The sequence below is a fragment of the Salvelinus fontinalis genome, unplaced genomic scaffold, assembly GCF_029448725.1.
Source record: "Salvelinus fontinalis isolate EN_2023a unplaced genomic scaffold, ASM2944872v1 scaffold_0048, whole genome shotgun sequence".
NCBI classification, from domain to species: domain Eukaryota; kingdom Metazoa; phylum Chordata; class Actinopteri; order Salmoniformes; family Salmonidae; genus Salvelinus; species Salvelinus fontinalis.
In genome coordinates, this window is record NW_026600257.1 from 575,348 (window position 1) to 600,191 (window position 24,844).

General features: G+C 42.7%; 1 protein-coding gene across 1 annotated transcript in view; it reads right to left on the reverse strand.

Annotated features, from left to right (window-relative positions):
• LOC129842535 (uncharacterized) overlaps window positions 1–24,844 on the reverse strand; it is a 91,074-nt gene that overhangs the window by 64,482 nt on the left and 1,748 nt on the right. Inside the window, exons 2-3 of the mRNA XM_055911113.1 lie at window positions 23,302–24,504; window positions 4,321–4,393 (exon numbers count right to left, since the gene is read on the reverse strand). Of these exons, the coding sequence (XP_055767088.1) occupies window positions 4,321–4,393; window positions 23,302–24,297 (1,069 nt within the window). The 5' untranslated portion in view covers window positions 24,298–24,504. The remainder of the gene's footprint in view (window positions 1–4,320; window positions 4,394–23,301; window positions 24,505–24,844) is intronic.

Consider the following 24,844-nt stretch of genomic DNA (forward strand, 5'->3'; position numbering starts at 1 on the left):
AGGAGCCTAGTGGTTAGAGGGGGTACTGCAAGGGGCCTAGTGGTTAGAGGGGGGGAGCCTAGGAGCCTAGTGGTTAGAGGGGGTACTGCAAGGGGCCTAGTGGTTAGAGGGGGTACTGCAAGGGGCCTAGTGGTTAGAGGGGGTACTGCAAGGGGCCTAGTGGTTAGAGGGGGGGAGCCTAGGAGCCTAGTGGTTAGAGGGGGTACTGCAGGGGCCTAGTGGTTAGAGGGGGGGGAGCCTAGGAGCCTAGTGGTTAGAGGGGGTACTGCAAGGGGCCAAGTGGTTAGAGGAGGTACTGCAAGGGGCCTAGTGGTTAGAGGGGGGGAGCCAAGGAGCCTAGTGGTTAGAGGGGGTACTGCAAGGGGCCTAGTGGTTAGAGGGGGGGAGCCTAGGAGCCTAGTGGTTAGAGGGGGTACTGCAGGGGCCTAGTGGTTAGAGGGGGGGGAGCCTAGGAGCCTAGTGGTTAGAGGGGGTACTGCAAGGGGCCAAGTGGTTAGAGGAGGTACTGCAAGGGGCCTAGTGGTTAGAGGGGGGGAGCCAAGGAGCCTAGTGGTTAGAGGGGGTACTGCAAGGGGCCTAGTGGTTAGAGGGGGGGAGCCTAGGAGCCTAGTGGTTAGAGGGGGTACTGCAAGGGGCCTAGTGGTTAGAGGGGGTACTGCAAGGGGCCTAGTGGTTAGAGGGGGTACTGCAAGGGGCCTAGTGGTTAGAGGGGGGGAGCCTAGGAGCCTAGTGGTTAGAGGGGGTACTGCAGGGGCCTAGTGGTTAGAGGGGGGGGGGGCCTAGGAGCCTAGTGGTTAGAGGGGGTACTGCAAGGGGCCTAGTGGTTAGAGGAGGTACTGCAAGGGGCCTAGTGGTTAGAGGGGGGGAGCCAAGGAGCCTAGTGGTTAGAGGGGGTACTGCAAGGGGCCTAGTGGTTAGAGGGGGGGAGCCTAGGAGCCTAGTGGTTTGAGGGGGTACTGCAAGGGGCCTAGTGGTTAGAGGGGGGGGAGCCTAGGAGCCTAGTGGTTAGAGGGGGTACTGCAAGGGGCCTAGTGGTTAGAGGGGGGGAGCCTAGGAGCCTAGTGGTTAGAGGGAGAATGCAAGGGGCCTAGTGGTTAGAGGGGGCACTGCAAGGGGCCTAGTGGTTAGAGGGGGGGAGCCTAGGAGCCTAGTGGTTAGAGGGGGTACTGCAGGGGCCTAGTGGTTAAAGGGGGGGGAGCCTAGGAGCCTAGTGGTTAGAGGGGGTACTGCAAGGGGCCTAGTGGTTAGAGGAGGTACTGCAAGAGGCCTAGTGGTTAGAGGGGGGGAGCCAAGGAGCCTAGTGGTTAGAGGGGGTACTGCAAGGGGCCTAGTGGTTAGAGGGGGGGAGCCTAGGAGCCTAGTGGTTAGAGGGGGTACTGCAAGGGGCCTAGTGGTTAGAGGGGGGGGGAGCCTAGGAGCCTAGATGTTAGAGGGGGTACTGCAAGGAGCCTAGTGGTTAGAGGGGGTACTGCAAGGGGCCTAGTGGTTAGAGGGGGGAGGCAGGTAGCCTAGTGGTTAGAGGGGGGAGGCAGGTAGCCTAGTGGTTAGAGGGGGGAGGCAGGTAGCCTAGTGGTTAGACGGGAGAGGCAGGTAGCCTAGTGGTTAGAGGGGGGAGGCAGGTAGCCTAGTGGATAAGAGAGGGGGAGGCAGGTAGCCTAGTGGTTAGAGGAGGGAGGTAGGTAACCTAGTGGTTAGAGGGGGGAGGCAGGTAGCCTAGTGGTTAGAGGGGGGAGGCAGGTAGCCTAGTGGTTAGAGGGGGGAGCCTAGGAGCCTAGTGGTTAGAGGAGGGAGACAGGTAGCCTAGTGGTTAGAGGGGGGAGGCAGGTAGCCTAGTGGTTAGAGGGGGGAGGCAGGTAGCCTAGTGGTTAGAGGGGGGAGGCAGGTAGCCTAGTGGTTAGAGGAGGGAGGCGGGTAGCCTAGTAGTTAGAGGGGGGAGGCAGGTAGCCTAGTGGTTAGAGGGGGGAGGCAGGTAGCCTAGTGGTTAGAGGGGGGAGCCTAGGAGCCTAGTGGTTAGAGGAGGGAGACAGGTAGCCTAGTGGTTAGAGGGGGGAGGCAGGTAGCCTAGTGGTTAGAGGGGGGAGGCAGGTAGCCTAGTGGTTAGAGGGGGGAGGCAGGTAGCCTAGTGGTTAGAGGGGGGAGGCAGGTAGCCTAGTGGTTAGAGGGGGGAGGCAGGTAGCCTAGTGGTTAGAGGGGGGAGGCAGGTAGCCTAGTGGTTAGAGGGGGGAGGCAGGTAGCCTAGTGGATAAGAGAGGGGGAGGCAGGTAGCCTAGTGGATAAGAGAGGGGGAGGCAGGTAGCCTAGTGGTTAGAGCGTTGGAATAGTAACCGAAAGGTTGCTAGATCGAATCCCCGAGCTGACAAGGTAAAAATCTGTCGTTCTGCCCCTGAACAAGGCAGTTAACCCACTGTTCCCCAGTAGGCCGTCATTGTAAATAAGAATTTGTTCTGACTTGCCTAGTTAAATACAGATTCAATAAAAAAAAAATTAAATGACTTGTGTCACTGTGACTCATACACACACACCTTGACATTCCTCTGCTGACGTTATTATTATAGGATGTTGACGTGTCCTGATCTGACAAACAGCACTGTAGCTCTGTCACTTTACACAACACATGCAGGAAGGCCGACATCGGGAGGATGTGGTGGATTGAGACGCAGCCCATACCACAGATGTGGATTGAGACGCAGCCCATACCGCAGATGTGGATTGAGACGCAGCCCATACCACAGTAGTGGATTGAGACGCAGCCCATACCACAGATGTGGATTGAGACGCAGCCCATACAAAACAACAGACATCTCTAGCTTGCAACCGATATGCCCACGCCAGGGAGGGAGGGAGAGAGGGAGGGAAAGGTGGGAGAGAGGGAGAGAGAAAGGGGGAGCTAAAGAGAGAAAGGGGGAGGGAGAGAGAGACAGAGAGAGCAAGAGAGAAAGCAAGAGAGAGAGAGAGATATATATAGAGAGAGGGGGGGCTAAAGAGAGAAAGGGGGGAGAGAGAGAGAGAGAGAGAGAGAGAGAGAGAGAGAGAGAGAGAGAGAGAGAGAGAGAGAGAGGGGGGGGGAGCTAAAGACAGAAAGGGGGAGAGAGAGAGAGAGCGAGAGAGAGAGAGGGGGAGCAAAAGAGAGAAAGGGGGAGAGAGAGAGAGAGAGAGAGAGAGAGAGAGAGAGAGAGAGAGAGAGAGAGAGAGAGAGAGAGAGAGAGAGGGGGGATAAAGAGAGAGGGGGAGAGAGAGAGAGAGAGCGAGAGCGAGACAGAGAGACAGAGAGAGAGAGAGAGAGAGAGAGAGAGAGAGAGAGAGAGAGAGAGAGAGAGAGAGAGAGAGAGAGAGAGGCACACAGACTAAACTTCTCTATCAAATAGTAAAACAATCACCTTTGCAGGTGGGTGAAATGAGCCAATTAAGTATCACTGATGACCATTCACACAAAAAAGGCACCATCTGTTCACAATAAACTGGGTTATAGTCTGAAGAATGAATTCTATCAGTAAAACACAAGGTCTGATAATTATTCACGTCACACAATGGTGAACATTGTTTCTATTGATGCACCCTGGAGATGTCTTCATGACCCATGATGTGTCTCTCTCACACAGGGTGATGTGTCTCTCTCACACAGGGTGATGTGTCTCTCTCACACAGGGTGATGTGTCTCTCTCACACAGGGTGATGTGTCTCTCTCACATGAGATGTCTTCATGATGCAGGGTGATGTGTCTCTCTCACATGAGATGTTTTCATGATGCAGGGTGATGTGTCTCTATGTGGGTGTGGGTGATGTGGGTGATGTGTCTCTCTCACATGAGATGTCTTCATGACCCATGACGTGTTTCTCTCACACAGGGTGATGTGTCCATCTCACATGAGATGTCTTCATGATGCAGGGTGATGTGTCTCTCCGACATGAGATGTCTTCATGACGCAGGGTAATGTGTCTCTCTCACACAGGGTGATGTTTCCATCTCACATGAGATGTCTTCGTGATGCAGGGTGATGTGTCTCTCCGACATGAGATGTCTTCATGACGCAGGGTAATGTGTCTCTCTCACATGAGATGTCTTCGTGACGCAGGGTGATGTGTCTCTCTCTTATAATTCTACCCTTACCTGTTATCTTAAATGGAACTGCATCATATGTGTAATGGTGAACCACACTCTGTGTGTGTGTGTGTGTGTGTGTGTGTGTGTGTGTGCGTGCGTGCGTGCGTGCGTGCGTGTTTGTAGGGTTGCAAAATTACGGTAAATATCCCAAAATTCCCAGATTAGCAAGGACAACCCAGCTGTTATGAGCGTGGGTGAAGAACCTTGACTATACATACCCACAGGTTTAATCCCGTTGCCCTTGACATGATTCTTCCGGAAGGTAGGGGTAATGGCCGCTTTTAGTCTCACCTGTAGAAAAATTACAAAAAATATGGAATTTGACTGGAGGTTAAAACAAATGACAATACTTGTTGTTGTTTTTTATTGTTTAATTGTCCCCTAGTATCAGTCTACATCATCATGAGGATCACATGAAACAACCAATGAGGACTTGTCTCTACCACAAGGTGAGACATGAGGACATGTCTCTACCACTACTACAAGGTGAGGCATGAGGACGTGTCTCTACTACTACTACAAGGTGAGACATGAGGACGTGTCTCTGACACTACTACAAGGTGAGACATGAGGACGTGTCTCTACCACTACTACAAGGTGAGACATGAGGACGTGTCTCTACCACTACTACAAGGTGAGACATGAGGACGTGTCTCTACCACTACTACAAGGTGAGACATGAGGACGTGTCTCTACCACTACTACAAGGTGAGACATGAGGACGTGTCTCTACCACTACTACAAGGTGAGACATGAGGACGTGTCTCTACCACTACTACAAGGTGAGACATGAGGACGTGTCTCTACCACTACTACAAGGTGAGACATGAGGACGTGTATCTGGCACTACTACAAGGTGAGACATGAGGACGTGTCTCTACTACAAGGTGAGACATGAGGACGTGTCTCTACCACTACTACAAGGTGAGACATGAGGACGTGTCTCTACCACTACTACAAGGTGAGACATGAGGACGTGTCTCTACCACTACTACAAGGTGAGACATGAGGACGTGTCTCTGACACTACTACAAGGTGAGACATGAGGACGTGTCTCTGACACTACTACAAGGTGAGACATGAGGACGTGTCTCTACCACTACTACAAGGTGAGACATGAGGACGTGTCTCTACCACTACTACAAGGTGAGACATGAGGACGTGTCTCTACCACTACTACAAGGTGAGACATGAGGACGTGTCTCTACCACTACTACAAGGTGAGACATGAGGACGTGTCTCTACCACTACTACAAGGTGAGACATGAGGACGTGTCTCTACCACTACTACAAGGTGAGGCATGAGGACGTGTCTCTACCACTACTACAAGGTGAGGCATGAGGACGTGTCTCTACCACTACTACAAGGTGAGGCATGAGGACGTGTCTCTACCACTACTACAAGGTGAGACATGAGGACGTGTCTCTACCACTACTACAAGGTGAGACATGAGGACGTGTCTCTACCACTACTACAAGGTGAGGCATGAGGACGTGTCTCTACCACTACTACAAGGTGAGGCATGAGGACGTGTCTCTACCACTACTACAAGGTGAGGCATGAGGACGTGTCTCTACCACTACTACAAGGTGAGACATGAGGACGTGTCTCTACCACTACTACAAGGTGAGACATGAGGACGTGTCTCTACCACTACTACAAGGTGAGACATGAGGACGTGTCTCTACCACTACTACAAGGTGAGACATGAGGACGTGTCTCTAACACTACTACAAGGTGAGACATGAGGACGTGTCTCTACCACTACTACAAGGTGAGACATGAGGACGTGTCTCTACCACTACTACAAGGTGAGACATGAGGACGTGTCTCTACCACTACTACAAGGTGAGACATGAGGACGTGTCTCTAACACTACTACAAGGTGAGACATGAGGACGCGTCTCTACCACTACTACAAGGTGAGGCATGAGGACGTGTCTCTACCACTACTACAAGGTGAGGCATGAGGACGTGTCTCTACCACTACTACAAGGTGAGACATGAGGACGTGTCTCTACCACTACTACAAGGTGAGACATGAGGACGTGTCTCTACCACTACTACAAGGTGAGACATGAGGACGTGTCTCTACCACTACTACAAGGTGAGACATGAGGACGTGTCTCTACCACTACTACAAGGTGAGACATGAGGACGTGTCTCTACCACTACTACAAGGTGAGACATGAGGACGTGTCTCTACCACTACTACAAGGTGAGACATGAGGACGTGTATCTGGCACTACTACAAGGTGAGACATGAGGACGTGTCTCTACTACAAGGTGAGACATGAGGACGTGTCTCTACCACTACTACAAGGTGAGACATGAGGACGTGTCTCTACCACTACTACAAGGTGAGACATGAGGACGTGTCTCTACCACTACTACAAGGTGAGACATGAGGACGTGTCTCTGACACTACTACAAGGTGAGACATGAGGACGTGTCTCTGACACTACTACAAGGTGAGACATGAGGACGTGTCTCTACCACTACTACAAGGTGAGACATGAGGACGTGTCTCTACCACTACTACAAGGTGAGACATGAGGACGTGTCTCTACCACTACTACAAGGTGAGACATGAGGACGTGTCTCTACCACTACTACAAGGTGAGACATGAGGACGTGTCTCTACCACTACTACAAGGTGAGACATGAGGACGTGTCTCTACCACTACTACAAGGTGAGGCATGAGGACGTGTCTCTACCACTACTACAAGGTGAGGCATGAGGACGTGTCTCTACCACTACTACAAGGTGAGGCATGAGGACGTGTCTCTACCACTACTACAAGGTGAGACATGAGGACGTGTCTCTACCACTACTACAAGGTGAGACATGAGGACGTGTCTCTACCACTACTACAAGGTGAGACATGAGGACGTGTCTCTACCACTACTACAAGGTGAGACATGAGGACGTGTCTCTAACACTACTACAAGGTGAGACATGAGGACGTGTCTCTACCACTACTACAAGGTGAGACATGAGGACGTGTCTCTACCACTACTACAAGGTGAGACATGAGGACGTGTCTCTACCACTACTACAAGGTGAGACATGAGGACGTGTCTCTAACACTACTACAAGGTGAGACATGAGGACGCGTCTCTACCACTACTACAAGGTGAGGCATGAGGACGTGTCTCTACCACTACTACAAGGTGAGGCATGAGGACGTGTCTCTACCACTACTACAAGGTGAGACATGAGGACGTGTCTCTACCACTACTACAAGGTGAGACATGAGGACGTGTCTCTACCACTACTACAAGGTGAGACATGAGGACGTGTCTCTACCACTACTACAAGGTGAGACATGAGGACGTGTCTCTACCACTACTACAAGGTGAGACATGAGGACGTGTCTCTACCACTACTACAAGGTGAGACATGAGGACGTGTCTCTACCACTACTACAAGGTGAGACATGAGGACGTGTCTCTACCACTACTACAAGGTGAGACATGAGGACGTGTCTCTACCACTACTACAAGGTGAGACATGAGGACGTGTCTCTACCACTACTACAAGGTGAGACATGAGGACGTGTCTCTACCACTACTACAAGGTGAGACATGAGGACGTGTCTCTACCACTACTACAAGGTGAGACATGAGGACGTGTCTCTGACACTACTACAAGGTGAGACATGAGGACGTGTCTCTACTACAAGGTGAGACATGAGGACGTGTCTCTACCACTACTACAAGGTGAGACATGAGGACGTGTCTCTACCACTACTACAAGGTGAGACATGAGGACATGTCTCTAACACTACTACAAGGTGAGACATGAGGACGTGTCTCTACTACAAGGTGAGACATGAGGACGTGTCTCTACCACTACTACAAGGTGAGACATGAGGACGTGTCTCTACCACTACTACAAGGTGAGACATGAGGACGTTTCTCTAACACTACTACAAGGTGCATCAGTGTAATGGGGAGTTGTGAGTGACAAGCCATAACGTTTAAAGCTAGCTGCTGATTGGCCATCAGGCAGGTCTGGAAAATGCTAGCTACATAGCTACAGCTAGCATATTTACATTATTTCAGATCCTAGTCCATCCCTAGCTAGCTACATTGCTATAGCTAGCATAATTACATTATTTCAGATCCTAGTCCATAGCTAGCTAGCTACAGTATGTAGCTAAAGCTAGCATAATTACATTATTTCAGATCCTAGTCCATTGCTAGCTAGCTATAGTATGTAGCTATAGCTAGCATATTTACACTATTTCAGATCCTAGTTCATAGCTAGCTAGCTACAGTATATAGCTATAGCTACCATATTTACATTATTTCAGATCCCAGTCCATTGCTAGCTAGCTACAGTATATAGCTATAGCTAGCATATTTACATTATTTCAGATCCCAGTCCATAGCTAGCTAGCTACAGTATATAGCTATAGCTAGCATATTTACATTATTTCAGATCCTAGTTCATAGCTAGCTAGCTACAGTATGTAGCTATAGCTAGCATACTTACATTATTTCAGATCCTAGTCCGTCCCTAGCTAGCTACATCACTGTAGCTAGCATAATTAGATTATTTCAGATCCTAGTCCATCCCTAGCTAGCTGCAGTATATAGCTATAGCTAGCATATTTACATTATTTCAGATCCTAGTCCATAGCTAGCTAGCTACAGTATGTAGCTATAGCTAGCATACTTACATTATTTCAGATCCTAGTCCGTCCCTAGCTAGCTACATCGCTATAGCTAGCATAATTAGATTATTTCAGATCCTAGTCCATCCCTAGCTAGCTACAGTATACAGTATATAGGTATAGCTAGCATAATTCGATTATTTCAGATCCTAGTCCATCCCTAGCTAGCTACAGTATACAGTATATAGGTATAACTAGCATAATTAGATTATTTCAGATCCTAGTCCGTCCCTAGCTAGCTACAGTATACAGTATATAGGTATAACTAGCATAATTAGATTATTTCAGATCCTAGTCCGTCTCTAGCTAGCTACAGTATACAGTATATAGGTATAACTAGCATAATTAGATTGTCAGATCCTAGTCCATAGCTAGCTAGCTACAGTATACAGTATATAGGTATAACTAGCATAATTAGATTATTTCAGATCCTAGTCCGTCCCTAGCTAGCTACAGTATACAGTATATAGGTATAACTAGCATAATTAGATTATTTCAGATCCTAGTCCGTCCCTAGCTAGCTACAGTATACAGTATATAGGTATAACTAGCATAATTAGATTATTTCAGATCCTAGTCCGTCCCTAGCTAGCTACAGTATACAGTATATAGGTATAACTAGCATAATTAGATTATTTCAGATCCTAGTCCGTCCCTAGCTAGCTACAGTATACAGTATATAGGTATAACTAGCATAATTAGATTATTTCAGATCCTAGTCCGTCCCTAGCTAGCTACAGTATACAGTATATAGGTATAACTAGCATAATTAGATTATTTCAGATCCTAGTCCGTCCCTAGCTAGCTACAGTATACAGTATATAGGTATAACTAGCATAATTAGATTATTTCAGATCCTAGTCCGTCCCTAGCTAGCTACAGTATACAGTATATAGGTATAACTAGCATAATTAGATTATTTCAGATCCTAGTCCGTCCCTAGCTAGCTACAGTATACAGTATATAGGTATAACTAGCATAATTAGATTATTTCAGATCCTAGTCCGTCCCTAGCTAGCTACAGTATACAGTATATAGGTATAACTAGCATAATTAGATTATTTCAGATCCTAGTCCGTCCCTAGCTAGCTACAGTATACAGTATATAGGTATAACTAGCATAATTAGATTATTTCAGATCCTAGTCCGTCCCTAGCTAGCTACAGTATACAGTATATAGGTATAACTAGCATAATTAGATTATTTCAGATCCTAGTCCGTCCCTAGCTAGCTACAGTATACAGTATATAGGTATAACTAGCATAATTAGATTATTTCAGATCCTAGTCCGTCCCTAGCTAGCTACAGTATACAGTATATAGGTATAACTAGCATAATTAGATTATTTCAGATCCTAGTCCGTCCCTAGCTAGCTACAGTATACAGTATATAGGTATAACTAGCATAATTAGATTATTTCAGATCCTAGTCCGTCCCTAGCTAGCTACAGTATACAGTATATAGGTATAACTAGCATAATTAGATTATTTCAGATCCTAGTCCGTCCCTAGCTAGCTACAGTATACAGTATATAGGTATAACTAGCATAATTAGATTATTTCAGATCCTAGTCCGTCCCTAGCTAGCTACAGTATACAGTATATAGGTATAACTAGCATAATTAGATTATTTCAGATCCTAGTCCGTCCCTAGCTAGCTACAGTATACAGTATATAGGTATAACTAGCATAATTAGATTATTTCAGATCCTAGTCCGTCCCTAGCTAGCTACAGTATACAGTATATAGGTATAACTAGCATAATTAGATTATTTCAGATCCTAGTCCGTCCCTAGCTAGCTACAGTATACAGTATATAGGTATAACTAGCATAATTAGATTATTTCAGATCCTAGTCCGTCCCTAGCTAGCTACAGTATACAGTATATAGGTATAACTAGCATAATTAGATTATTTCAGATCCTAGTCCGTCCCTAGCTAGCTACAGTATACAGTATATAGGTATAACTAGCATAATTAGATTATTTCAGATCCTAGTCCGTCCCTAGCTAGCTACAGTATACAGTATATAGGTATAACTAGCATAATTAGATTATTTCAGATCCTAGTCCGTCCCTAGCTAGCTACAGTATACAGTATATAGGTATAACTAGCATAATTAGATTATTTCAGATCCTAGTCCGTCCCTAGCTAGCTACAGTATACAGTATATAGGTATAACTAGCATAATTAGATTATTTCAGATCCTAGTCCGTCCCTAGCTAGCTACAGTATACAGTATATAGGTATAACTAGCATAATTAGATTATTTCAGATCCTAGTCCGTCCCTAGCTAGCTACAGTATACAGTATATAGGTATAACTAGCATAATTAGATTATTTCAGATCCTAGTCCGTCCCTAGCTAGCTACAGTATACAGTATATAGGTATAACTAGCATAATTAGATTATTTCAGATCCTAGTCCGTCCCTAGCTAGCTACAGTATACAGTATATAGGTATAACTAGCATAATTAGATTATTTCAGATCCTAGTCCGTCCCTAGCTAGCTACAGTATACAGTATATAGGTATAACTAGCATAATTAGATTATTTCAGATCCTAGTCCGTCCCTAGCTAGCTACAGTATACAGTATATAGGTATAACTAGCATAATTAGATTATTTCAGATCCTAGTCCGTCCCTAGCTAGCTACAGTATACAGTATATAGGTATAACTAGCATAATTAGATTATTTCAGATCCTAGTCCGTCCCTAGCTAGCTACAGTATACAGTATATAGGTATAACTAGCATAATTAGATTATTTCAGATCCTAGTCCGTCCCTAGCTAGCTACAGTATACAGTATATAGGTATAACTAGCATAATTAGATTATTTCAGATCCTAGTCCGTCCCTAGCTAGCTACAGTATACAGTATATAGGTATAACTAGCATAATTAGATTATTTCAGATCCTAGTCCGTCCCTAGCTAGCTACAGTATACAGTATATAGGTATAACTAGCATAATTAGATTATTTCAGATCCTAGTCCGTCCCTAGCTAGCTACAGTATACAGTATATAGGTATAACTAGCATAATTAGATTATTTCAGATCCTAGTCCGTCCCTAGCTAGCTACAGTATACAGTATATAGGTATAACTAGCATAATTAGATTATTTCAGATCCTAGTCCGTCCCTAGCTAGCTACAGTATACAGTATATAGGTATAACTAGCATAATTAGATTATTTCAGATCCTAGTCCGTCCCTAGCTAGCTACAGTATACAGTATATAGGTATAACTAGCATAATTAGATTATTTCAGATCCTAGTCCGTCCCTAGCTAGCTACAGTATACAGTATATAGGTATAACTAGCATAATTAGATTATTTCAGATCCTAGTCCGTCCCTAGCTAGCTACAGTATACAGTATATAGGTATAACTAGCATAATTAGATTATTTCAGATCCTAGTCCGTCCCTAGCTAGCTACAGTATACAGTATATAGGTATAACTAGCATAATTAGATTATTTCAGATCCTAGTCCGTCCCTAGCTAGCTACAGTATACAGTATATAGGTATAACTAGCATAATTAGATTATTTCAGATCCTAGTCCGTCCCTAGCTAGCTACAGTATACAGTATATAGGTATAACTAGCATAATTAGATTATTTCAGATCCTAGTCCGTCCCTAGCTAGCTACAGTATACAGTATATAGGTATAACTAGCATAATTAGATTATTTCAGATCCTAGTCCGTCCCTAGCTAGCTACAGTATACAGTATATAGGTATAACTAGCATAATTAGATTATTTCAGATCCTAGTCCGTCCCTAGCTAGCTACAGTATACAGTATATAGGTATAACTAGCATAATTAGATTATTTCAGATCCTAGTCCGTCCCTAGCTAGCTACAGTATACAGTATATAGGTATAACTAGCATAATTAGATTATTTCAGATCCTAGTCCGTCCCTAGCTAGCTACAGTATACAGTATATAGGTATAACTAGCATAATTAGATTATTTCAGATCCTAGTCCGTCCCTAGCTAGCTACAGTATACAGTATATAGGTATAACTAGCATAATTAGATTATTTCAGATCCTAGTCCGTCCCTAGCTAGCTACAGTATACAGTATATAGGTATAACTAGCATAATTAGATTATTTCAGATCCTAGTCCGTCCCTAGCTAGCTACAGTATACAGTATATAGGTATAACTAGCATAATTAGATTATTTCAGATCCTAGTCCGTCCCTAGCTAGCTACAGTATACAGTATATAGGTATAACTAGCATAATTAGATTATTTCAGATCCTAGTCCGTCCCTAGCTAGCTACAGTATACAGTATATAGGTATAACTAGCATAATTAGATTATTTCAGATCCTAGTCCGTCCCTAGCTAGCTACAGTATACAGTATATAGGTATAACTAGCATAATTAGATTATTTCAGATCCTAGTCCGTCCCTAGCTAGCTACAGTATACAGTATATAGGTATAACTAGCATAATTAGATTATTTCAGATCCTAGTCCGTCCCTAGCTAGCTACAGTATACAGTATATAGGTATAACTAGCATAATTAGATTATTTCAGATCCTAGTCCGTCCCTAGCTAGCTACAGTATACAGTATATAGGTATAACTAGCATAATTAGATTATTTCAGATCCTAGTCCGTCCCTAGCTAGCTACAGTATACAGTATATAGGTATAACTAGCATAATTAGATTATTTCAGATCCTAGTCCGTCCCTAGCTAGCTACAGTATACAGTATATAGGTATAACTAGCATAATTAGATTATTTCAGATCCTAGTCCGTCCCTAGCTAGCTACAGTATACAGTATATAGGTATAACTAGCATAATTAGATTATTTCAGATCCTAGTCCGTCCCTAGCTAGCTACAGTATACAGTATATAGGTATAACTAGCATAATTAGATTATTTCAGATCCTAGTCCGTCCCTAGCTAGCTACAGTATACAGTATATAGGTATAACTAGCATAATTAGATTATTTCAGATCCTAGTCCGTCCCTAGCTAGCTACAGTATACAGTATATAGGTATAACTAGCATAATTAGATTATTTCAGATCCTAGTCCGTCCCTAGCTAGCTACAGTATACAGTATATAGGTATAACTAGCATAATTAGATTATTTCAGATCCTAGTCCGTCCCTAGCTAGCTACAGTATACAGTATATAGGTATAACTAGCATAATTAGATTATTTCAGATCCTAGTCCGTCCCTAGCTAGCTACAGTATACAGTATATAGGTATAACTAGCATAATTAGATTATTTCAGATCCTAGTCCGTCCCTAGCTAGCTACAGTATACAGTATATAGGTATAACTAGCATAATTAGATTATTTCAGATCCTAGTCCGTCCCTAGCTAGCTACAGTATACAGTATATAGGTATAACTAGCATAATTAGATTATTTCAGATCCTAGTCCGTCCCTAGCTAGCTACAGTATACAGTATATAGGTATAACTAGCATAATTAGATTATTTCAGATCCTAGTCCGTCCCTAGCTAGCTACAGTATACAGTATATAGGTATAACTAGCATAATTAGATTATTTCAGATCCTAGTCCGTCCCTAGCTAGCTACAGTATACAGTATATAGGTATAACTAGCATAATTAGATTATTTCAGATCCTAGTCCGTCCCTAGCTAGCTACAGTATACAGTATATAGGTATAACTAGCATAATTAGATTATTTCAGATCCTAGTCCGTCCCTAGCTAGCTACAGTATACAGTATATAGGTATAACTAGCATAATTAGATTATTTCAGATCCTAGTCCGTCCCTAGCTAGCTACAGTATACAGTATATAGGTATAACTAGCATAATTAGATTATTTCAGATCCTAGTCCGTCCCTAGCTAGCTACAGTATACAGTATATAGGTATAACTAGCATAATTAGATTATTTCAGATCCTAGTCCGTCCCTAGCTAGCTACAGTATACAGTATATAGGTATAACTAGCATAATTAGATTATTTCAGATCCTAGTCCGTCCCTAGCTAGCTACAGTATACAGTATATAGGTATAACTAGCATAATTAGATTATTTCAGATCCTAGTCCGTCCCTAGCTAGCTACAGTATACAGTATATAGGTATAACTAGCATAATTAGATTATTTCAGATCCTAGTCCGTCCCTAGCTAGCTACAGTATACAGTATATAGGTATAACTAGCATAATTAGATTATTTCAGATCCTAGTCCGTCCCTAGCTAGCTACAGTATACAGTATATAGGTATAACTAGCATAATTAGATTATTTCAGATCCTAGTCCGTCCCTAGCTAGCTACAGTATACAGTATATAGGTATAACTAGCATAATTAGATTATTTCAGATCCTAGTCCGTCCCTAGCTAGCTACAGTATACAGTATATAGGTATAACTAGCATAATTAGATTATTTCAGATCCTAGTCCGTCCCTAGCTAGCTACAGTATACAGTATATAGGTATAACTAGCATAATTAGATTATTTCAGATCCTAGTCCGTCCCTAGCTAGCTACAGTATACAGTATATAGGTATAACTAGCATAATTAGATTATTTCAGATCCTAGTCCGTCCCTAGCTAGCTACAGTATACAGTATATAGGTATAACTAGCATAATTAGATTATTTCAGATCCTAGTCCGTCCCTAGCTAGCTACAGTATACAGTATATAGGTATAACTAGCATAATTAGATTATTTCAGATCCTAGTCCGTCCCTAGCTAGCTACAGTATACAGTATATAGGTATAACTAGCATAATTAGATTATTTCAGATCCTAGTCCGTCCCTAGCTAGCTACAGTATACAGTATATAGGTATAACTAGCATAATTAGATTATTTCAGATCCTAGTCCGTCCCTAGCTAGCTACAGTATACAGTATATAGGTATAACTAGCATAATTAGATTATTTCAGATCCTAGTCCGTCCCTAGCTAGCTACAGTATACAGTATATAGGTATAACTAGCATAATTAGATTATTTCAGATCCTAGTCCGTCCCTAGCTAGCTACAGTATACAGTATATAGGTATAACTAGCATAATTAGATTATTTCAGATCCTAGTCCGTCCCTAGCTAGCTACAGTATACAGTATATAGGTATAACTAGCATAATTAGATTATTTCAGATCCTAGTCCGTCCCTAGCTAGCTACAGTATACAGTATATAGGTATAACTAGCATAATTAGATTATTTCAGATCCTAGTCCGTCCCTAGCTAGCTACAGTATACAGTATATAGGTATAACTAGCATAATTAGATTATTTCAGATCCTAGTCCGTCCCTAGCTAGCTACAGTATACAGTATATAGGTATAACTAGCATAATTAGATTATTTCAGATCCTAGTCCGTCCCTAGCTAGCTACAGTATACAGTATATAGGTATAACTAGCATAATTAGATTATTTCAGATCCTAGTCCGTCCCTAGCTAGCTACAGTATACAGTATATAGGTATAACTAGCATAATTAGATTATTTCAGATCCTAGTCCGTCCCTAGCTAGCTACAGTATACAGTATATAGGTATAACTAGCATAATTAGATTATTTCAGATCCTAGTCCGTCCCTAGCTAGCTACAGTATACAGTATATAGGTATAACTAGCATAATTAGATTATTTCAGATCCTAGTCCGTCCCTAGCTAGCTACAGTATACAGTATATAGGTATAACTAGCATAATTAGATTATTTCAGATCCTAGTCCGTCCCTAGCTAGCTACAGTATACAGTATATAGGTATAACTAGCATAATTAGATTATTTCAGATCCTAGTCCGTCCCTAGCTAGCTACAGTATACAGTATATAGGTATAACTAGCATAATTAGATTATTTCAGATCCTAGTCCGTCCCTAGCTAGCTACAGTATACAGTATATAGGTATAACTAGCATAATTAGATTATTTCAGATCCTAGTCCGTCCCTAGCTAGCTACAGTATACAGTATATAGGTATAACTAGCATAATTAGATTATTTCAGATCCTAGTCCGTCCCTAGCTAGCTACAGTATACAGTATATAGGTATAACTAGCATAATTAGATTATTTCAGATCCTAGTCCGTCCCTAGCTAGCTACAGTATACAGTATATAGGTATAACTAGCATAATTAGATTATTTCAGATCCTAGTCCGTCCCTAGCTAGCTACAGTATACAGTATATAGGTATAACTAGCATAATTAGATTATTTCAGATCCTAGTCCGTCCCTAGCTAGCTACAGTATACAGTATATAGGTATAACTAGCATAATTAGATTATTTCAGATCCTAGTCCGTCCCTAGCTAGCTACAGTATACAGTATATAGGTATAACTAGCATAATTAGATTATTTCAGATCCTAGTCCGTCCCTAGCTAGCTACAGTATACAGTATATAGGTATAACTAGCATAATTAGATTATTTCAGATCCTAGTCCGTCCCTAGCTAGCTACAGTATACAGTATATAGGTATAACTAGCATAATTAGATTATTTCAGATCCTAGTCCGTCCCTAGCTAGCTACAGTATACAGTATATAGGTATAACTAGCATAATTAGATTATTTCAGATCCTAGTCCGTCCCTAGCTAGCTACAGTATACAGTATATAGGTATAACTAGCATAATTAGATTATTTCAGATCCTAGTCCGTCCCTAGCTAGCTACAGTATACAGTATATAGGTATAACTAGCATAATTAGATTATTTCAGATCCTAGTCCGTCCCTAGCTAGCTACAGTATACAGTATATAGGTATAACTAGCATAATTAGATTATTTCAGATCCTAGTCCGTCCCTAGCTAGCTACAGTATACAGTATATAGGTATAACTAGCATAATTAGATTATTTCAGATCCTAGTCCGTCCCTAGCTAGCTACAGTATACAGTATATAGGTATAACTAGCATAATTAGATTATTTCAGATCCTAGTCCGTCCCTAGCTAGCTACAGTATACAGTATATAGGTATAACTAGCATAATTAGATTATTTCAGATCCTAGTCCGTCCCTAGCTAGCTACAGTATACAGTATATAGGTATAACTAGCATAATTAGATTATTTCAGATCCTAGTCCGTCCCTAGCTAGCTACAGTATACAGTATATAGGTATAACTAGCATAATTAGATTATTTCAGATCCTAGTCCGTCCCTAGCTAGCTACAGTATACAGTATATAGGTATAACTAGCATAATTAGATTATTTCAGATCCTAGTCCGTCCCTAGCTAGCTACAGTATACAGTATATAGGTATAACTAGCATAATTAGATTATTTCAGATCCTAGTCCGTCCCTAGCTAGCTACAGTATACAGTATATAGGTATAACTAGCATAATTAGATTATTTCAGATCCTAGTCCGTCCCTAGCTAGCTACAGTATACAGTATATAGGTATAACTAGCATAATTAGATTATTTCAGATCCTAGTCCGTCCCTAGCTAGCTACAGTATACAGTATATAGGTATAACTAGCATAATTAGATTATTTCAGATCCTAGTCCGTCCCTAGCTAGCTACAGTATACAGTATATAGGTATAACTAGCATAATTAGATTATTTCAGATCCTAGTCCGTCCCTAGCTAGCTACAGTATACAGTATATAGGTATAACTAGCATAATTAGATTATTTCAGATCCTAGTCCGTCCCTAGCTAGCTACAGTATACAGTATATAGGTATAACTAGCATAATTAGATTATTTCAGATCCTAGTCCGTCCCTAGCTAGCTACAGTATACAGTATATAGGTATAACTAGCATAATTAGATTATTTCAGATCCTAGTCCGTCCCTAGCTAGCTACAGTATACAGTATATAGGTATAACTAGCATAATTAGATTATTTCAGATCCTAGTCCGTCCCTAGCTAGCTACAGTATACAGTATATAGGTATAACTAGCATAATTAGATTATTTCAGATCCTAGTCCGTCCCTAGCTAGCTACAGTATACAGTATATAGGTATAACTAGCATAATTAGATTATTTCAGATCCTAGTCCGTCCCTAGCTAGCTACAGTATACAGTATATAGGTATAACTAGCATAATTAGATTATTTCAGATCCTAGTCCGTCCCTAGCTAGCTACAGTATACAGTATATAGGTATAACTAGCATAATTAGATTATTTCAGATCCTAGTCCGTCCCTAGCTAGCTACAGTATACAGTATATAGGTATAACTAGCATAATTAGATTATTTCAGATCCTAGTCCGTCCCTAGCTAGCTACAGTATACAGTATATAGGTATAACTAGCATAATTAGATTATTTCAGATCCTAGTCCGTCCCTAGCTAGCTACAGTATACAGTATATAGGTATAACTAGCATAATTAGATTATTTCAGATCCTAGTCCGTCCCTAGCTAGCTACAGTATACAGTATATAGGTATAACTAGCATAATTAGATTATTTCAGATCCTAGTCCGTCCCTAGCTAGCTACAGTATACAGTATATAGGTATAACTAGCATAATTAGATTATTTCAGATCCTAGTCCGTCCCTAGCTAGCTACAGTATACAGTATATAGGTATAACTAGCATAATTAGATTATTTCAGATCCTAGTCCGTCCCTAGCTAGCTACAGTATACAGTATATAGGTATAACTAGCATAATTAGATTATTTCAGATCCTAGTCCGTCCCTAGCTAGCTACAGTATACAGTATATAGGTATAACTAGCATAATTAGATTATTTCAGATCCTAGTCCGTCCCTAGCTAGCTACAGTATACAGTATATAGGTATAACTAGCATAATTAGATTATTTCAGATCCTAGTCCGTCCCTAGCTAGCTACAGTATACAGTATATAGGTATAACTAGCATAATTAGATTATTTCAGATCCTAGTCCGTCCCTAGCTAGCTACAGTATACAGTATATAGGTATAACTAGCATAATTAGATTATTTCAGATCCTAGTCCGTCCCTAGCTAGCTACAGTATACAGTATATAGGTATAACTAGCATAATTAGATTATTTCAGATCCTAGTCCGTCCCTAGCTAGCTACAGTATACAGTATATAGGTATAACTAGCATAATTAGATTATTTCAGATCCTAGTCCGTCCCTAGCTAGCTACAGTATACAGTATATAGGTATAACTAGCATAATTAGATTATTTCAGATCCTAGTCCGTCCCTAGCTAGCTACAGTATACAGTATATAGGTATAACTAGCATAATTAGATTATTTCAGATCCTAGTCCGTCCCTAGCTAGCTACAGTATACAGTATATAGGTATAACTAGCATAATTAGATTATTTCAGATCCTAGTCCGTCCCTAGCTAGCTACAGTATACAGTATATAGGTATAACTAGCATAATTAGATTATTTCAGATCCTAGTCCGTCCCTAGCTAGCTACAGTATACAGTATATAGGTATAACTAGCATAATTAGATTATTTCAGATCCTAGTCCGTCCCTAGCTAGCTACAGTATACAGTATATAGGTATAACTAGCATAATTAGATTATTTCAGATCCTAGTCCGTCCCTAGCTAGCTACAGTATACAGTATATAGGTATAACTAGCATAATTAGATTATTTCAGATCCTAGTCCGTCCCTAGCTAGCTACAGTATACAGTATATAGGTATAACTAGCATAATTAGATTATTTCAGATCCTAGTCCGTCCCTAGCTAGCTACAGTATACAGTATATAGGTATAACTAGCATAATTAGATTATTTCAGATCCTAGTCCGTCCCTAGCTAGCTACAGTATACAGTATATAGGTATAACTAGCATAATTAGATTATTTCAGATCCTAGTCCGTCCCTAGCTAGCTACAGTATACAGTATATAGGTATAACTAGCATAATTAGATTATTTCAGATCCTAGTCCGTCCCTAGCTAGCTACAGTATACAGTATATAGGTATAACTAGCATAATTAGATTATTTCAGATCCTAGTCCGTCCCTAGCTAGCTACAGTATACAGTATATAGGTATAACTAGCATAATTAGATTATTTCAGATCCTAGTCCGTCCCTAGCTAGCTACAGTATACAGTATATAGGTATAACTAGCATAATTAGATTATTTCAGATCCTAGTCCGTCCCTAGCTACCTACAGTATACAGTATATAGGTATAACTAGCATAATTAGATTATTTCAGATCCTAGTCCGTCCCTAGCTAGCTACAGTATACAGTATATAGGTATAACTAGCCTAATTCCATTGGGAAAACAAGCCCCCTGACTTTGCCCTACTTTGCCCTACTACACCCAGGCATCCATTGGTGCATGAAGCTCTTTCACTGGCTGTGACAACATCACACCGCACATAAACCTTCTGAGAACCAAGTCCTGCAGAGTTAGTTGTTTTCAGACGATACCAAAGCAATTCCTGCAGAGTTAGTTGTTTTCAGACGATACCAAAGCAACTCCTGCAGAGTTAGTTGTTTTCAGACGATACCAAAGCAATTCCTGCAGAGTTAGTTGTTTTCAGACGATACCAAAGCAACTCTCTCTCCCTGTACTGAACATCTGAGACTGGACCACTAAAGGCTTTCGGCCTGTCTCTGTCTCTCTTTTCTGTTTGTCCCTCTCTCTGTCTCTGTCTCTCTTTTCTGTTTGTCCCTCTCTCTCTCTCTGTCTCTGTCTCTCTTTTCTGTTTGTCCCTCTCTCTGTCTCTGTCTCTTTCTCTCTCTTTTCTGTTTGTTTCTCTCTCTGTCTCTGTCTCGGTCTCTCTTTTCTGTTTGTCCCTCTCTCTGTCTCTGTCTCTGTCTCTCTTTTCTGTTTGTCCCTCTCTCTGTCTCTGTCTCTGTCTCTCTTTTCTGTTTGTCCCTCTCTCTGTCTCTGTCTCTGTCTCTCTTTTCTGTTTGTCCCTCTCTCTGTCTCTGTCTCTGTCTCTCTTTTCTGTTTGTCCCTCGCTCTGTCTCTGTCACTGTCTCTCTTTTCTGTTTGTCCCTCTCTCTGTCTCTGTCTCTGTCTCTCTTTTCTGTTTGTCCCTCTCTCTGTCTCTGTCTCTGTCTCTCTTTTCTGTTTGTCCCTCTCTCTGTCTCTGTCTCTGTCTCTCTTTTCTGTTTGTCCCTCTCTCTGTCTCTGTCTCTGTCTCTCTTTTCTGTTTGTCCCTCTCTCTTTCTCTGTCTCTGTCTCTCTTTTCTGTTTGTCCCTCTCTCTGTCTCTGTCTCTGTCTCTCTTTTCTGTTTGTCCCTCTCTCTGTCTCTGTCTCTCTTTTCTGTTTGTCCCTCTCTCTGTCTCTGTCTCGGTCTCTCTTTTCTGTTTGTCCCTCTCTCTGTCTCTGTCTCGGTCTCTCTTTTCTGTTTGTCCCTCTGTCTCTGTCTCTCTCTCTCTTTTCTGTTTGTCCCTCTCTCTGTCTCTCTTTTCTGTTTGTCCCTCTCTCTGTCTCTGTCTCTTTCTCTCTCTTTTCTGTTTGTTTCTCTCTCTGTCTCTGTCTCTTTCTCTCTCTTTTCTGTTTGTTTCTCTCTCTGTCTCTGTCTCTCTCTCTCTTTTCTGTTTGTCTCGGTCTCTCTTTTCTGTTTGTTTCTCTCTCTGTCTCTGTCTCTATTTTCTGTTTGTCCCTCTCTCTGTCTCTGTCTCTGTCTCTATTTTCTGTTTGTCCCTCTCTCTCTGTCTCTCTTTTCTGTTTGTTTCTCTCTCTGTCTCTCTCTCTATTTTCTGTTTGTTCCCTCTCTCTGTCTCTGTCTCTTTTCTGTTTGTTTCTCTCTCTGTCTCTGTCTCTGTCTCTCTCTCTCTTTTCTGTTTGTTTCTCTCTCTCTCTCTGTCTCTCTGTCTCTCTGTCTCTCTGTCTCTCTGTCTCTCTCTCTGTCTCTGTCTCTGTCTCTGTCTCTGTCTCTGTCTCTCTCTGTCTCTCTGTCTCTCTGTCTCTCTGTCTCTCTGTCTCTCTGTCTCTCTGTCTCTCTTTTCTGTTTGTCCCTCTCTCTGTCTCGGTCTCTGTCTCTCTTTTCTGTTTGTCCCTCTCTCTGTCTCTGTCTCTTTCTCTCTCTTTTCTGTTTGTTTCTCTCTCTGTCTCTGTCTCGGTCTCTCTTTTCTGTTTGTCCCTCGCTCTGTCTATGTCTCTCTTTTCTGTTTGTCCCTCTCTCTGTCTCTGTCTCTCTTTTCTGTTTGTTTCTCTCTCTGTCTCTGTCTCTGTCTCTCTCTGTCTCTGTCTCTGTCTCTGTCTCTGTCTCTGTCTCTCTCTCTCTCTCTGTCTCTCTCTGTCTGTCTCTCTCTCTGTCTCTGTCTCTGTCTCTGTCTCTGTCTCTGTCTCTCTCTGTCTCTGTCTCTGTCTCTGTCTCTCTTTCTGTCTCTGTCTCTCTCTGTCTCTCTCTGTCTGTCTCTGTCTGTCTCTGTCTGTCTCTGTCTCTGTCTCTCTTTCTGTCTCTGTCTCTCTCTGTCTCTCTCTGTCTGTCTCTGTCTGTCTCTGTCTGTCTCTGTCTCTCTCTGTCTCTCTCTGTCTGTCTCTGTCTGTCTCTGTCTCTCTCTGTCTCTCTCTGTCTGTCTCTGTCTCTCTCTGTCTGTCTCTGTCTGTCTCTGTCTCTCTCTGTCTGTCTCTGTCTGTCTCTGTCTCTGTCTCTCTCTCCAGGATCAGAACAGCACTGTTTGCAGCATGTCTTACCTGGCTGGCTAGATTGACCTGAAGGTGTGGATGTCCGGGTCCCGGGGCTGGAGCATCCCTCAACAGGGACCTTCTCTGGATGGGCAGCCAGCCCACTCTCACCGGAGTCAGAGAGCTGAGTTTAGCCTCCTCCTTCCCTGGAGCCTGCTTGATTATAGCCCTCTCCCAGCTACCGTTGTGGTCTGGGGCGGAGGACAATCCTGCCCTGAGGGACTCCTGGCTGCCCAGGGAACTGTCACACAGGCTGGGAGTCTCACAGGGGGAGAGGTCCCTGTCCCGGCTGCAGAGAGAGGGGGACGAGGGGAGGCCCTGGTAGTGGTGACGCAGGCCAGAGCCAACGGGTTCCTTGTGAAGGCTTGGCATCGACGCTGTCCTGTCGTAGAAAGGGGCCTGCACTTGATCTCTCTGCACTCGGTCAGGGTTTCCGAAATATCTCCCGTTCTCCATCCTTTCCAGCTCTTGTAACAATCTGTCTAGATTCTGGCTACCTCCCTCGATGGCGCTCTGCGGGCGAGGGGTACGACCCAAATGAACCGTCGGACGGGGCTCAACCTCTGGGCTGTCAGTGGGGCTTCCTTCAAAATAGTCCCCACTCTGCATCTTCTCCAACTCATACAGCCACTCATTCATCTGACGTCTTCCCTCGATGGCGCTGTGCGGCCGAGGGGTACGAGCAGGGGTAGGTTGAGGTGGAGACACAAGCTCTACCTTAGACACCTGGCCAGGACTGCTAACTGGGCTTCCTCCTTTAAAATAGGTCTGACACTGCACTCTCGCTAACTCCTGCAAACACCTGTCAAGATTCTGGCTGTGGCTTCCTCCCTCTCTGGCGCTCTGTTGCCGAGGAGGGTTACGTCCCGTAAGACCGGTATGTCGGGGCACCACCTCCACTTCAGACATGAGTCCGTCCCAATAGGACGGTTCCCATGATCTTCTCCAGCCCGGATCCTGGCCCCTACGGGCCCCTAGGTGGGCAGATGGCCCACGAAGAGTCATCTCTCTGGGGCTAAGGTAACCAACAGCTCCACGTCTCCCGGTTTCAGACCCCCTGGTTTTGGATAAAGCTCCTTTACATCAGCTATTAACGAGAAGGACCTTCTGGCTGGCCCGGGGTTACCAGGCACGCCAGAAATGTCTGTCCAGGAATCAGCGGCTACACGGCGGCAGGTAGTAGATTTAGATTATTAAGGAGCTGTTGGATATCTGGAAGCAAAAGAACCATCATACAGTATCATAATGTATTATTGATTAGGAAGCTCCAAGGAACCTATATATAATAGACCTGCAGTGGAAATCAGCAACTTCCTGGCTGAAGTAAACCACATGATCCTCTTCATATAAAATAATGACACAGAGATACTACATAGTAATATTTACCAGAAGATCTTGGGAGTTAAGAGTGAAAATAAAAACAGAAAAGTTAAAAGTTAAAACAGAAAAATAATAAATATAAAAATATATATAAATCCAACGACTCATCCATCCAAATCATCCATCCATGGTATTATTCATCCATCCATCTATTCCAACTTTCCCTTGTTGT